Raw genomic sequence first — 15139 nt, 5'->3', positions numbered from 1 at the left:
TGACACATCCAGATATGCTCGAGCTGGGACTTGACAAACACACAGAGAGAAAACCATTCTGAGGACAAAGTGAATACCTACCAACAGGCTGTAAAAGAATTCATGTACAAAGAGTCCCAGAGCACAAATCAGAAGGTACAGCAGGTGATAAAGGAACTCTACATCCATGATCATCGCTTTGTATCCTCTCGTGAAGGTTCCACAGTTACCCACAAAACTCATCAGAAAAATGATTTTATTACAAACCTAAGGAAAGATTAACCATCAATTAGTTACAGTGTGTGGCTTTCAGGAAAAAAGGGCAATATCTCAAAGCTGGAGAGCTGGAGATAACTCTTCTCCATGATGGTACCAACAACCATGCTGAATTGTCTGCTGCTCAGCACATTTCACATGTTATTCCAAACCTGCTTTCCCTTGGGATTTCTTCTGTACAGCTGGGCCAGTGAGCCAAAACTAAACCTGCCTGTGGCTAAGAAAACCTGTGCCCTCACTCCTGTCTTTAAGCTTGTTGTCAAAGGGCAGCAAGAATAAGATTTAAAGAAAAAAAAAAAATAACTCAGTCTATCCATGGCACTCAGTGCAAATCCCCCTCTACCCTTACATTTCCAACCCCCCAGTTATTGCTTGCTAATAAGCAAGGGGTCAAGATTCCCTCAGGAGCTCTTCAGGAGCTCCCCAGGTATCATCAGCCACCAGATCCCAAGGGATGCTGCCTGCAGCTTCCCTGGAACCTGCTGAACACTACACTTACCCCTAACACCCACCCCCCCTCACCCCATGCAGCTCTGACCCCGCAGGACCCAGCACTCTGATGTATTCTGGAGGCAGGGATTGCTATGGAAATGATGCACTTGAAAGCTGAGCATCTGGTAATAAAGGCAAACTGTGGAGACAGGTCCCTGCACAGCTCCTGCTGACTCAGTTGGAGAAACCCTTTTGGCTTGCTTGCCCCAAGAGACCACGAGTGTCTGGGTCTGAGTGTTCCAGGAGTCCTCCAGTGGCTCAGCCTACATGCTCAGGCCACACATGACTGCAGCAAAAGTGCTTCGTGTCAGCTTTTGGCTGGCAGATAGGCTGCAGACAGACATTTGGGAAATGCATTGTTTGGTGAATCTTACACAACCCCCAAAATCCCAGAGCTTAGTCACTGGAGACGAGTTTGAGCGAATTACCATCCACGTTAGGGTCACAGAGACTTCTTTGCATTTCTGGCTGGGGTGGGAGCTGTCTCTAGGCTGTAGCAAAACTGAGCAAAACCTTAGATGTCTCCAGGCTGGGGAACCAGGGTTAAATGAACAACAGCAAAGCAATCCTGATACAAACAGTCCAAAAAGGGAATTATTCCTCCCACCACTTCCACCACAATGTCCCAGGCTATTTTTGCCTGCACATCTTCATGAACAGGTAAGAAACACTTACATAAGGTGCAATATAAAAAAAAATAAATTTAAAAGCCCACTCCATACTTACATTGAATGCACCCAGAAGAAATAAAGTAGGCTGTAAACCAACTGAAAATATCAGGCGTAATATCGTGGAGGCGATTAAGGCTCGGATGCCATGGGGCTTGGGAAGGGCAATAACAATGGCCAAGGAGATCAGCATGGCTGTCCACAGCAAGCCAGACAAGTGGGGCTCCAGGGTGCCTAGGGTGGAGGGAGGAAAAAACAAAGCCCATTTTGCTACTCTGTACAACCAAACAACTCAAAGCAACCAAAGAAATGTCATTTTGTCTTATCTTTGGTGGAGCATCACTGGAGCATCATTAAGCCTCGAGTTCAGACATTTTAAAGTGGTGAGAGGAAGGTCTGAGCCTGATGCATTCAGCAGGTTTTAATTACAAACTCGTTACTAAAGCCTTATGTAAATGCTAAGTGCCAGTATCATAGGAGTCTTCATTATAGTGCTCATTACTTGCACACCTTGAACCCTGAAGAGAGGCATTTTGCTCATGTGGAGGGAAAGAACGGGGAGGTGGAGACAGACAAGACATTCCTCCAGCTCTGGATCCACAGCAGATCCTCCTATTATGCTTTTGGTCAAAAGCTTGGTACCATTTTTTGTCATCTCCTGCTATTTCTGGTTCTCTGGGCTGTCCTGTGGGACTGGCTGCTTACATAACATCAAGCCCATCTTGCTAAAAATACTTTTCTCTGGAGAGCTGCAAATACTCCGTGAAAATACCGTGTACCCTGGGTTTGTGCACGATGTAAGGGAGAGCTCTTTCTTAAAACTGGCATTAAAAAAAAATTAAAAATAAAAAAAAGCTTTACTTCAAGCAGCTGGCTTCCCAACAGACAAGAAGGGAAGATCCCCCAGCACTCTGCTGCCCTTCTACCATCACATCCTGACAGGACCCACTGGCAAGATATTCACCCAGGGCTTTTTTCCTCCCCCCTACCCAAATCTAGAGATGTTACTTTCCTCTGAGCAGCACGAGCAGCCATTTAATTTTGTTCCAAATCACTGCAGATTAATAAAGACAGGAGAGGAGAGATGGAAATTAAAACTTAATAGGTGTCAGGTGGAACAGATGTCCCTGCTGCCTGCAGGGAGCTGGGGATCCCAGCACTGTCACAGCAGGAGGGGCAGAGCTGCTGAGTGGGACCCAGAGACAGCACCCAGGAGGGAGAGAGGAAAACATCAGGAGGATGCTCACTGGGGAACACCCTGGGAACTGCTGCAAGAGGGAGATCCTGAGGGATCCTGCCTGCACCCCACCACCCCAGCCCTAGCACAGTCACCCAGGGCAAGGGAAGCTCTTGGCTTTTCCCAGCAGTTCCCAGCAATAACACCTCCAGTTACTGAAGTCCCACACTGCTGTCTGCAGCACCCACCCTGGGGAGGTCCAGCACCCTGAGGAGCACCATGCCCTGACAGACAAGGACCTCAGCAGTCCCTGGGGTGGGGGTGCTCACAGGGCTCAGGACATGGCCTCATCTCCGCTTCCCAGGGATGGAGAGAAGCTGGGAGGGGTGTCCTTGCCCTGGGCAAACGAAGCTCCTGAAGGCAGCAGCCACCTCAGCTGCCCACAGCCAACCCAACCCAACCCAACATCAAGGCACTTGCTGGGAGCATGTGGAGATCCTTCCAGAACTGCTGGCAGGAGGAGCATGGAAGCAGGAGGACCTGGTGGGAAGCTGTCTCTGGAATTCTCACCATTCCAGTACTGAATTCCAGGCACCCAGCTTTGTTTCTGCTCCTCAAGTCAGAAGTTTCAGGGCTTCTGCTCCAGTCAGATGCTCATCAGCTGCTCAGTTCACTGTGTCTGAGCAACTCAAGGCACTGACAGCTTCCCCCAAATGCTCTGGTTTCAAGTCTTTTGTCCTTGTGTTTTTTGGTTTTGCTTAGTTTGGTTGGGTTTTGGTTTTGTTTTCTAAATATAACATACACATGTGTTTATTTTTCTTTTTAAATTGTAACTAGTAGATTATATCAAAATGTTATCTGATAAATAAAGTATTTCAAATATGCAGGGCAGGGCATCTTCAAAATACCAAATTATTCCCCCCCCCAAGTTGTGCAATTTGTAATCTCAACAAACTGATTTCATTACCAGCTTTCATAGCAGCTATAAATAGAGTTTTAAATATTAACTTGTGATCTTTCAAACTAGGGAAAAAAGAGTTTGCTCTTTGTGTTAAAACCTTTCAACCTTTTAATTGGGCAGAAGAGGATCCAGGTGGCCCCAGGGTCTGGTGTCACAGGAGGTGGTGCAGAGTTCCAGTGGCCAAACCCACAGCCTGATGCAAAAGGAAACTGCAACAGGAACACCAGAATTTGGTCTAAAATACCCTGTATTTTCTCACAGGCTTCACCAAGATGCAGAAACCCTAAATCAAGTATTTCCATGCCCTCTGCCTTTACACCTCTATGACCATGAGCTGCCAAACAAGGCTTGGACAAGGCCATGGCTCTCCTCAATCTAAAATAATTGGTGAGCTGCAAAAGGGGTGAAGTAGCTTTGATGCTGCACACCCAGAGCTCAGCTGATGATTTCCTTATGGCCAGGCTCCTGCTATCTTTGCCTTTGGATTCCACAGCTAGCAATGAACTCAAGAAGTTTAATAGGAAAAGATAAGCATCTGGCTGGCCCTGTTGCATCATGAATCTCAAAGAAAGGGAAGTGAAGGCTTGAACATGAATCACCCTCTCCAAGAGGAGTTTTTACTGCTGGGGACTTTATTTACTCCAATTGACACGGAGGTGGCAAAACTCCTGCCTAGGCACTGCCTCCACACCCCACGAGAGAGGCATTCCCAAGAATACTTCTCTGGAGCTGAAAATCCTTGCTGACACAAATCCTGACCTGCTCTGGGGTGCAGCAGCTCCAAGGATGAGCTCTTTTCCTGCATCCTCCCCCCCTCTCTGATGGCACAAAGCAGGCAACTTCCCTCCTGTTCCCACCACCCACCAGCTCAGGGTAATGTCTCTCACCCAACCCCAGCACTCAGAGGTTTCCTGAAGTGCTGTGTAGCCACAAAAGTTTTATGGAAAACGGCATTAATAAAATGCAAGCTCAAGGAAAACAACAAAATAACATTTTTCATATTTTTAGTTCGATGCTTAATTACAGAACTTTAAACCAAAGTAGAACAGTCAAGTAATTAAAGGTGGATGTCTGTCTTTGATAATTTTTTCCCTCAGGAAAAAGGCATGGCTCTACATTTCCCTTACAAATGCCTCAACAAAAGTCAGAACAGCACAATTTAAATCAAGGCAATGAATAAAGACCAACTTCTGTTCTGCCATCCTCACCAAAGTAAACCCTGATGCAGAGACACGAGTGGGGGGCAGAATTTGGCTCAGGATACCTTATTTGTTCACATGTTTAAACATGTTAAATATTGGTACCTCCTCGAATTCCTTTGAATGGATAGAAAAAAGCCACCAGCAGGTTCATGAGGACAGCCAGGTTAAAGGAAATACTGCTCCAGAAGGACATGTTGCGAGCACACCAGTATAGGAAAGGTTGAGCTGCAAAATAGAAAAACAATATGGAATATTTAATAAGATTTATATATATATTAAAAAAATTAATATCCAGTTTATTTTCAGTTGGCCCAAAAGCACAGCACCAACAGCAACAGTAATATTCATGGCTTGTTCTGAACTTCATTTGATGGCTCCTGATCTGTGGGGTATTTCCAGTTTCCCAGGTAGCACTTTAAGGCAAAGGGCTCCTGTTAAAAGGGAAAGGATTTTCCAGCATGGACTGACTTAGCAGCAGCATGGGAACCAGTTCAGAAATGCCAGAGGTCAAGGACTTCAGGTTTCCCTTATTAATATGTACTCAAAGTCACAGAAAGAATAATTAGGAGGAAGAAAACCTGTATATGTTATAGACCATGAGATTCAGCCCCAGCCCTCCCAGTTAGGCACCAGCATGAGGTGCTCCCCACCTTCCATCTTCTCATGCTATGACAAGCCAGAAAAAACACAGCAAAGAGAGTGCAAAGGTGGACAACGAGGACACAAAATGCAGAGGGACAGAGTAACAGTAGAGCTGAGATGTTTAGGACCAGCTGCCAAGCAAGACAACTTCAACAGACAAGAGAGAGATCCAGACCCAGAACAATCTGAGCTGAAGCTTGGCTGGCTTTCCCTCTGCCCTGTGGGCAAAGGACACAAGCACATCTGCACAGAGCTGGGTGCACAGTTACACAGCTGCACATTTGCAATCCCAACCTTACATATAAATGCTTTTCAGAAAGGATTCTGCGTTTTCATAACCACAGCAGCTGGAACCAAGAGGCACAGAGAGGAAAGAGATTCATTTTCTGAAGTGGTTGTGGACCAGAAGATGACAAGGGCAGCTCAGAAGCTGCCTTACTGTAATTCCTTCTGCACTGAGGCAAAATCCCCTGATTTTAGCTCCTGCAGGCTTCCTGCACTGCACATTCTGTACTGCTGAAATCCAGAGTGGCCAAACCAATAATCTGTTAAAATGCTCTCAAAAAAGGGAAAGAGCTGATGGTTTTCCCTGTTAGAAGGAGGTAAAGTGTACAGATACCAGAGGGCAGAAGAAAAGCAGCTTGCAGTAAAATTTAGGAAAAAGATGAAAATGCAAACTCTGGGGCTGAAAAGAGGAGTAAATTAATGAATGCAGCAATTCTGAGCCTCATAGTTGCCACCACCTCTCTTCAGCAAATTACCTCTTCTAGTATCCTAAGCAAAAAAAAAAGGTTGAAAGAATTATACAATGCCTCATTATGCAGAGCTGAAATGCACAGAAAAAGCAAATGTATTGAACAGCTGAATGCAAAGGAAAGGACTACAAAAAGGCACCCTGTCCCTGGAAGAATTCAAGCTTCATTGCACCTAATTAGACAGGCACGTTAAGCCTCACTGAAATGAGATGTAGCAGTGCTCTCAGTATAGGACACACTGATTTCTGTATTATTTCTGTTCTCAGCTTCATTTTAACTGGAAGAATTTGTAAGCAGGTTGAATCCACTTGTATGAACTCATGATATGAAGTGTCATTATCAAGTTCCAGGTTTTCCTATGAAGCTGGGCACAGACTTGATGCCCTTTGCAGCACAGCTGCCTGGTCTGGGCACTTTGGCAGGCTCAGTCACGTTTCTTAATTTAGCCTTTTGGGGACTCAGAATATGGGCTGGCACCACAAGCTGGAGGGGGAAAATCATGGGGTCTTGAGAAACCTTTTTTTTTTTTTGGAAGTCTTTCTCAGGTACAATTTTTGGAAACACAAAACTGGGTTTAAAATGCAAGAAAAAATTGTACAAATGCATGGTATCACCCAGAAGCCAAGTAAGAAGGAGACTAAAGGATTCCAGTTCCTTAAAGGAAAAAGAAAAATAAAAAATCTCTACTTCTGCAGGTTGATCTTGATTAATTTGTGGTCTGTTGTTAATTATGGATGTTTTTCACAGACTGCCTGGAGTAGCCTCAAAGACAATTAAAGTAACTAAAAAAACCTAGACTTAAGCAACAAAATCAAACAGAATATATGGATGCTGTCAAGGCTGCCCATTTGTTTAGCATGTCAAATGCTCCCACGTTCCTGTAGAGCTCTTAGAAGTCATTTTAGGAAGCAGCTTCCTGGGGATTTTGGTTCTGTCAGAAGTATCAAGAAGTGGGAACAGCTGACCACTGAAATTCTCACCACTCATCACTACCCACTGAAGCCAAGACTCAGGTGCAACATTTCTCCCTTAGCAAGGGAAGAAATCAATTATTTAAAAAAAAATAGTAATATGAAGCAAATGAACTAGGAAGTTCACCAGGGAAAGTGGTGGCACTGTATCAATTCAAGATTCCCTTGGTGCCAGTGGGCAGCTCAGAGGGATGAGCAGTGCTCCCAAATGTTTGTCTTCAGAGTGTTCAGCAGCACAGGGCTGGAAGGAACTTGACACATCTGCCAGTCTATTCTTCACCCAAAGAAGGCTGAATTCTACTTTTACCATTACTGGAACATGCATGTTTAACCTCTTCTTCACTTCCTCCTTTGCTGGAGATGTCAGGAGTCCGTGCTGCGCCTCCCAGCCTTCTCCTTGCAATGCAAAGGATCTGCTTCGTGTATCCAGTGCAGGGAAGGGGAACAGCCCCCTGCTTTCTCCAGCCATGTCCTCTCCATTTCTCCCTGTTCCAAATGCCTTCTCCTTTAAGCTAAGCCTCCACAAATTTGCTCCTGTTGGAGCTTAAAAGAAGGTGGCTTGTGATGCTTCTCACTGCTCTCCCCTGGATCCCCTCCAGTTGGTCCATATTGCTCCTGCATGAAGCTTGACTTGATGACAGCACATTGCCATGGTGCAGATGAAACTCTATCAAACAATCACCAAGGTTGCTGCCTCACTGGGGAGCCATCTGCTACCAAGCCAACCTTTCAGCCTCCAACACCCCAACCTCAGCGTTGGGCTGGTGACGCTCCACAGCCACCTACCTCGCAATTTCTTCTGCCAGTTCATCTCATTAAAGAGGTCTTCTGACTTCAGGAAGAAGTCATTGATCTTGCTGCCTTGCTCATCCCTCTCCGTGGTGTAATATATCCTCAGCTTGGACTCCTTGGTGAGGAATTCACAGATACTGGGCACGGGGAAGACGATTTGCTCCATGGTGCGGTCCGACCTGACAATCTGAACAACAGCCTTATTAGAGTTCTTCCTAGGATTAAAGGCTTTTATTTTTTGGTTTGTCTGCCTTCTCCTTCCCCCTCTCAAACCAGCTACATGTAGAAACTTGGAAACGGCAGCTTGATAGGGGCTTTATTTCATTTACCTTTCAAAGCAGGGCCACATTTAGCTCCCAGACTGATAACTCCTTAGCTGGGGTTTCCAAGTGCCCCAGTGAATCCTGCACCAGAGCTGTGCTGAATTTCAGAGCAATCTGCTCACCCAGGTGAGGAATCTCAGGAAATTTTAGCCCGAAATTGCACAGGAAAGTTTGAGGAGTAATGGCTACATTCACCTCACTTATTAGAGAGTTTTGTGAACTCTCTGCATTTGTGTGTGTTTTACTTTTGAAAAGCACTTTAGATTGTGCACCAGGCCAAGTTGTCATCTGAACTCTGAAAAGAATGGCAAAAAGCTATCACTAACTTCATGGATACAGCAACAGTACGGGCCAAAATGTAACAGAAGTGAAGTTACACTTCCTCCTGCCAACAGAGCTCTGCTCAGCTCCATCTTAAAGCCCACACATGACAGCTCAAAAATAGCTCCCCCCCAGCGGCTGTCAGAAAATAAAATAATAAAAAAATAACCTCGTATGAAACCTCACGTCAAAGATGACAGTCCACACACAGGTAGTCAGTTTAATCAAAATATAATATACCCGGTGTTTAACTCCTCTGTTCCCCTGCCAAGCAGCTCTGTGCAGAGCAGATCCTGCCCCCTGACACCTCCCAGCAGTTCCCCTGTACCTCAATCTGTGCCGTGTGCTTGGCGTAAAACTCCAGAGCCTCATCTCCCTCTATCTGACCTCCCGGCTTCAGCATGTTCTGCAGCTCTTTGTTGTGACGAGCCAACTGAAATAAAGGAATGCAAAGGGAGTGGGAGACACCAGATGTCTCTCTACGATATTAGATTTCTGATTTTTGGCATAAAAAAAGAAATAGTATGCAGTCAGCTGCTAAGAAAGGGCAAAGTTGACAGAAGGCTTGTTCTATTCCAACCAGACACCCTGCAGCTCTATTCTGGGAGAGAGTCAGAACGACTCATATCTGTATTTTTTAAATATCCATGTTATGCTCCTCTTATACCCGTCCTCTCGCACCCTTTGCTTGACTTGGGGAACCTTTTGAACCTTTATATGAGGACTATACTTCCACACCCACCCAAATTCAAAGGTGTGCTAATCACCCAAGTGTCTAGGCAGGGACAGGAGAGAAAATCTGCATTATTTGAACAGCAGATGCACAGAGCAAGGCTCAGAAAATGCTTCTGAATGCCCAAAATTCACCTTGCAGCATGGTGATGGTCCTTCCTTCCTGGATGCTACAGGAACAAGAAGTCTCTAATGGGGCAATGCACATAGCAGCAATATATTAAGTAGCTCCAGATGTATTTTATCTCCCTTAGTCTCTTACCTTTCAAACACCACATGGTATCAATACAACAAACCTGGCTGGCTCCAGCACAGGGGGAATGTGGCAAGAACCATCAAGGCAGAGCGAGATTTCCGCTTGCAGTTTAATTGATCTGTGAGTAGAATTTCTTTGGGAGTATAAAGTAACCTTTGATACAGCTGAAAAATAATACACTGCTCCCTAGTCCTGCCAAGAACTTGAATCACATGTCTTAAGAAACTTGGTCGAGAGCCTGCCTGCTTCCCATTATAAAACTCCAAATATTTTCTTATATTATGGGTTTTTCTTTTTGGATTCTTCGAGGATAGGGATTTGCTCTGATAAAAAGAGAACGTGCAGTGAGTTTTCCTCAGAGGGGAGCCATTAAAACAGTTCCAGGGGGAAGCTGACCTCTTGCTCTTCACAGTGACACTTGGGGCTAACAAAAGCTGTAGGTGACACTGTACCTGATGAGCTAATATGTAAATGTTGTGTCCCACGTTCCTCGGAGATGCCGCAGGATCTTCCCCGTTCTCTCCATCCTCAAACTCTACTTCTCCCTGCAGATAAGCCTTCTTTATCACCTCCACCTAGAGAGAGAGACACAGGCCAGTGGAGAGGCAGCTCAGGCTGAGGGCAGTATTCATTCACTTGGCACTCTTAGAGGTGGGAGGGAGCTGAGCAGAAACCTTCAAGGGCATCTCAGTATCCAGGATAAACTGGGAGACCTTGAACTCGGCACCTTCAGCCCAGCTCATTGACACAGGGAACTCTATTCCACATTCCTCTCCAAGGTAATATATTCCAGACCACCCTCACCACACACAGCACCATGTCCTGACCTCTGGCCCTGCTGTAGCTACGTGCACCAAGACAAGACAACAGTGTTTGCAGCTGTACTTTGAATCTCCTGTAAGTCTTTCCACCAGTTAATACATTAACCAGCCCCAACGCCTCTACAGGAGACTGAGCAGCTTTTAGGTCACAACAACTTTTTGTTTCTCTCTGTCTCTTGTGCAAATAACTTCCACATGTGGATTCCCAAGTGTCAGAGGATGCTCCTCCTCTGCAGCACTCAGCATGATTCCCAAACCACTCGTGCTGCCCAGGAATGAGGCAAACCTGTCCTCACCCATCATCAGCACTCATCCAGCCAAAGGTTTTCCAGTCCACAGTGGTGCTGAGGTCTGGTGCAGAGATCTCACAGCACCTCTGGGTGGACATGGCCACGGAGCTGGGAGTTTTGGAGCAAGTCAGGGACTCACCAGCTCTTTGGGCCTCATGTTGTAGAGGATCCTCTCAGCATTCTCGCTGTCGTGCCGGCTCTCCATGATTGCCAGGAGCAGTTTGGAAGCGTTGTTCTGAAAGGAAGGAAGGCAGGACAAGGGTGAGCACTGCCAGGAGTCAAGCACAGAGGGTCCTGGCTGCAGCAATCCCACCCCTGCTGCCCCCCAGCTTTGAGGCTCCTGGTCCAAATGCCTTTTAAACGCCTCTAGGGATGGTGACTCCACCAAATCTTACTGGGAGACATCAAATTAGCCCAAGGCAAATGTAGATTATTTCTAATCCACTGATGCCTCAAGCTTGTTGTATTTTGTTTTAGAGTTACTGCAGCATTACTACAAGCTCTCAGTTCCAAAATGGGGCAGCTTCTGATTAAATCAAAGGCAAGCCAATGCTGAAGGCACAGACGTGCTTCCCTGCTTTTAACTGGAAATGACTCTGCAACCTGCTTCACGCCAAGGAACAGAGGGAGGAAATGGGAAACCACCACAAGGCACCAGACTACTTTAATACAAACAATTAAGATTAAAATCCATCACGACTGACAAGAAAAACCAATAAAAGTATTTAATTTTGAAGTATAATGCTAATTGAGTCTAAAAGCATTTTTTATTTAGAATAATAAAAAACCCACATTACCCATAATAATAGTGTGATTTGGCAACGGAAAACAAGGAGACATTGCACTATAGGACAGGACAATAAGTCAGAAAGGAAATATTTCCAAAACGTGCTGAAGCAGGAGTGCTCTGTGACAGCTCTTGCTAGAAGACAACCTGCTAGTGTACTCTGAAAACAGCACCAGGGCTAATTATTTCAGCACTAATATGAGCAGCCCTAAAAAATTCGTGGTGATTAAATATCAACTGATAAAACAACAGCAATAAAGTATTAGGAAACAAGATGTAGCAGGAGGAATCCTGCTTCCATTGTGTTACGTAGAAGCTCACCAACAACAGAGGCATTTTCATCAGCTCTTAATTTTTAGCAGGAAATTACTCCTCAGCACATCTTGCCTTCATGCATCCCCCCCACACAAAAACTGGTGACTCCATGTTATTTAAAAGATGAAATACCTGTGACAAACAATCTCTGGGCACTGCCTCCAGCTTGCTGATGCATACGTTTTTTGGCACTTATGAATATTAGGATACAATGAACACCCACGTAATTCCAACAATAAAGTTATGTTTCATCCCACTGTTAACGTGGAACACACAAAATATCCACTTGCCTTCAGTTCCAGCACGAGGTCCATTCTCTTTTTGCCCAAAGGGTTGATGTCATTGAGAATTAATGCAGTGATGATGTCAATGCCATTGGACTCGTGAGTAGCAATGCAGTTCTGTCCAAAGAAAATTCATCAGACTTCACTAATTGCCTTCACTAAAAACGCAGCCTAGGCCGGTGACCCAGCCAGAAGTGTCACCTCTTTCATCACCTCATAAGCTGTTCAAGACAGATAACTGAACAGAAAACTCCAAGCAGTGGAATAACAAGAGATTAAGGCATTTTGTTTCAGGCTTTTCCTATCATCAGCCATGGCATGTCCTACTGAAACCACCCAGCCTCAGGAAGCAGAAAGCAACCCAGTTGATAAACTAAGAGTTTGCATGCCAAAGCATCCAGGCTGAACACACAGCTAAGGAAGAACACTGTTTTCCCAAGATTATGGAGAGTTTCCTTTATTTTAGATAGGCAATCAACACCTACTGCAGTCTTGTCTAACCAAAGAATGTGGATTTCCATAACCTTCTTGCTTACCCTTTATCCCTGCTTTTACAGTGGCCCAGACCTGAAAAGAACCAGCTGGTGGTACCAAAACCCAGAGCCCTGCTCTGCCATTGAGCTAACCCTTACTCCTGGGCACCTAAAAACTCCTGCTTATGCAAACGAGGTATCTTCTCATCTTCCTTGCTAATTACTCAGCCTCTGAAGCACAGAGCAGACGAAGTCCAGCTGTGGGTCACTAACTGCTTTATCCAAGAGGATTCCTGTATTCCTCAGCCACACCTTCCCAGTAACACATCAAACCACTATGCTTGCATTCACACTTATTCCTGCTTGAAGCAGAGCATATTATGGTCAGTGAGCATGGTTTGTGGGGAGCTGGACAGCCTCACCCCCCAGCAGACCCTTGGTTGTCCCTCACCAACACCCAACTCATTGGGAACCACCACCACATCCCACACAGGCACAGGGACAGTCAGCAGTGACCTGTACCTGCTCCTACCCACAGCCTCATGGTTCTCACCTTCAGTAACAAACCTACAGAGTTCTGGCCCCTGTGGCAACAGAGCTTGGGTTTAGCAGTATTTTTAATAGGAAGTATTCCAAATACAAAAATTGTCCCATCCCACTGCCTGACAAGTCCAATAAAACAACAGAAATGCTAAGAAAGCAGAAAAACCTCTACAGCTTTCAGTGGTTTGACTTCTCAGAGAGAGTCTTGAGATAGGGAAGTTGATTATTGTGCATTTATAAATAAAAAAACCCCAAATAAACAAAATCCCTTTGTATGGCAAGTGAAGTGAGCATAGTTATAAGACAACTCAAGTCTCTAAGCCAAGGCCAGCAGAGCACAGGCTGTGGGTGGAAGGATGGAAGGAGAAGAGGTGATGCTTTTGGCAGCAATGGGCATTACCTGGTTCTCATGGCAAGGCCCCTGACAGTACTCAGTCAAACTTTCCAGTGTCTGGTTGATCAGTGCTACGTTTTTCTCATTTATGTACAGACCAAGGAGTCCAAGTCCACCAGTTGTGCTTCCACAGATGCAGTCCAGAAACTGCAGGGTCTCACACACCAAGTTGTAGTTTGTCTTGTTGTTCTGGCACCGAAGGAAATTCTGTGGGGAGAGTGTCCAAGCCAGGAGGGGAAGAGGAAAGAAAACACAGAAATACAAACTGATGTTGGGAGCAGAATGTTTTGAGTTCCTCAGCCCCCAGTTGTGCTGTGTAATTCCCAGTCCCTGGCTCTGACTTCACTGGAGCCTGGACAAGCAATTTAAGCCTCTTGCAATGCCCTGCTCTCTGGGGCAGCTTGGTGGCTTGACATTTGCCAGAAATCCAGCAGCAATAATCAGAGTGCAGCCATCAGAGCACTGAAACCCAACAGGGAACAGGCTGTTCACTGCAGATCAGAGGCTCTCCTCAGCCTGGAAGCTTTCCCTCTAGACTACCTATTGCATTTCCCTTCTAACCATCACTCCCTCCTCCCAAGACCTTTCTCCAAGAGGGAAGCAGCAGTTCCCAGGCTCTGGCTGCCCAGCAGCAGCACCTGCATGAGCAGCACAGAGGTACCTGACTGCATGCCTTGGAGGAAGGTACCTTGAAATGCAATTCTCTCAATTGCATTTTCTTCCCACATAATTATTGTAATCCCTGCTCGAAGCGGCTGATTAGGAGCAGCTCCTCTAATGAAACGCCAGATTTATCAGCATGGATTAAAGATGTTCCCTCTTCCCTGTATTGCAAATGGAAAAAAAAAAAAAACAAAAACCAAAACAACCAAACCCAACCAAAACAAAGAAGGTCAATTAACAAAAAACGATTTCCCAGTGACTCAGATGGTGTTTGTTGGTGTGTTCCCAGCAGCAAGGATGGACAGTCACTACCCCTTTCATTGCCTTGAAGTTTCAGCAGGAGAGCTCCCATTAGCCTAGCTCTAGCAGGTTTCAAAACACTTCAAAGCTGAAAAAAAAAACCCCAAAAAAACAGTCCTCAGATGAACAAGATGCATGGAACTATGGAACCAGCAAGGTCTTTTCTGCTGCTGATTGCCTCGAGTGCCTGTGTCGGGCTAATAAGTCTTTTAAGGCAAACAGACTGAGAAATTGCCAGATTCGATTGAAGGCTAAGCTAAAAATGGAAAATGCTGTCTACGAATGCAGACTAAAGGTGACAGTGATTCAGCACATTTCAACTGATTGCTCATTTAGTGTCCTGCCTTTTGATTAACTTGTCAGAACGCAGAGAGGCTGATGCTACAGGAAAGCGGGGCTCGTGCCTCCCTGCCAGGAAAGAAAAAAAGGAAAAATAATGGATGGTACCAAAAGCAATGAAATAAAATGCTCCCTGACTGCAGCATGGCATTTCTTCTGATTACAGCTAGGTTTATACCAGCCTGAGCTTCTTGATCCAAAGTCAATAAACACAAAGTAAAGAGGAGGGGCACAGCCCAGGAGGACAAAGTTAGATGGCTTAACCAAGGGGAAGGAAAAAACTGGAGAAAGCAAGACCCCTGCTGCACTGTGAGAAACTGCCCCAGGGAATGTCTGGGGCTGTCTCAGCCAGTATAGATGAAACTCTTCATTTTCTGTCATCC

The 15139-nt window shown here is 45.5% G+C and overlaps 1 protein-coding gene across 3 annotated transcripts in view; it reads right to left on the bottom strand.

Moving 5' to 3' along the window:
* Positions 1 to 15139, bottom strand: part of ITPR1 (inositol 1,4,5-trisphosphate receptor type 1) — a 163504-nt gene that overhangs the window by 24470 nt on the left and 123895 nt on the right. For all 3 annotated transcript variants that reach the window (XM_030458159.1, XM_030458158.1, XM_030458161.1), the window contains 9 exons: positions 13461 to 13661; positions 12051 to 12161; positions 10798 to 10893; positions 10000 to 10122; positions 8888 to 8992; positions 7910 to 8102; positions 4858 to 4980; positions 1474 to 1649; positions 82 to 246 (listed from right to left, as the gene is read on the bottom strand). In XM_030458159.1, the coding sequence (XP_030314019.1) occupies positions 82 to 246; positions 1474 to 1649; positions 4858 to 4980; positions 7910 to 8102; positions 8888 to 8992; positions 10000 to 10122; positions 10798 to 10893; positions 12051 to 12161; positions 13461 to 13661 (1293 nt within the window). The remainder of the gene's footprint in view (positions 1 to 81; positions 247 to 1473; positions 1650 to 4857; positions 4981 to 7909; positions 8103 to 8887; positions 8993 to 9999; positions 10123 to 10797; positions 10894 to 12050; positions 12162 to 13460; positions 13662 to 15139) is intronic.

The sequence above is a fragment of the Calypte anna genome, chromosome 12 (genome assembly GCF_003957555.1).
Source record: "Calypte anna isolate BGI_N300 chromosome 12, bCalAnn1_v1.p, whole genome shotgun sequence".
Classification (NCBI taxonomy): Eukaryota; Metazoa; Chordata; class Aves; order Apodiformes; family Trochilidae; genus Calypte; species Calypte anna.
This window is presented reverse-complemented; position numbering and strand designations above follow the sequence as displayed.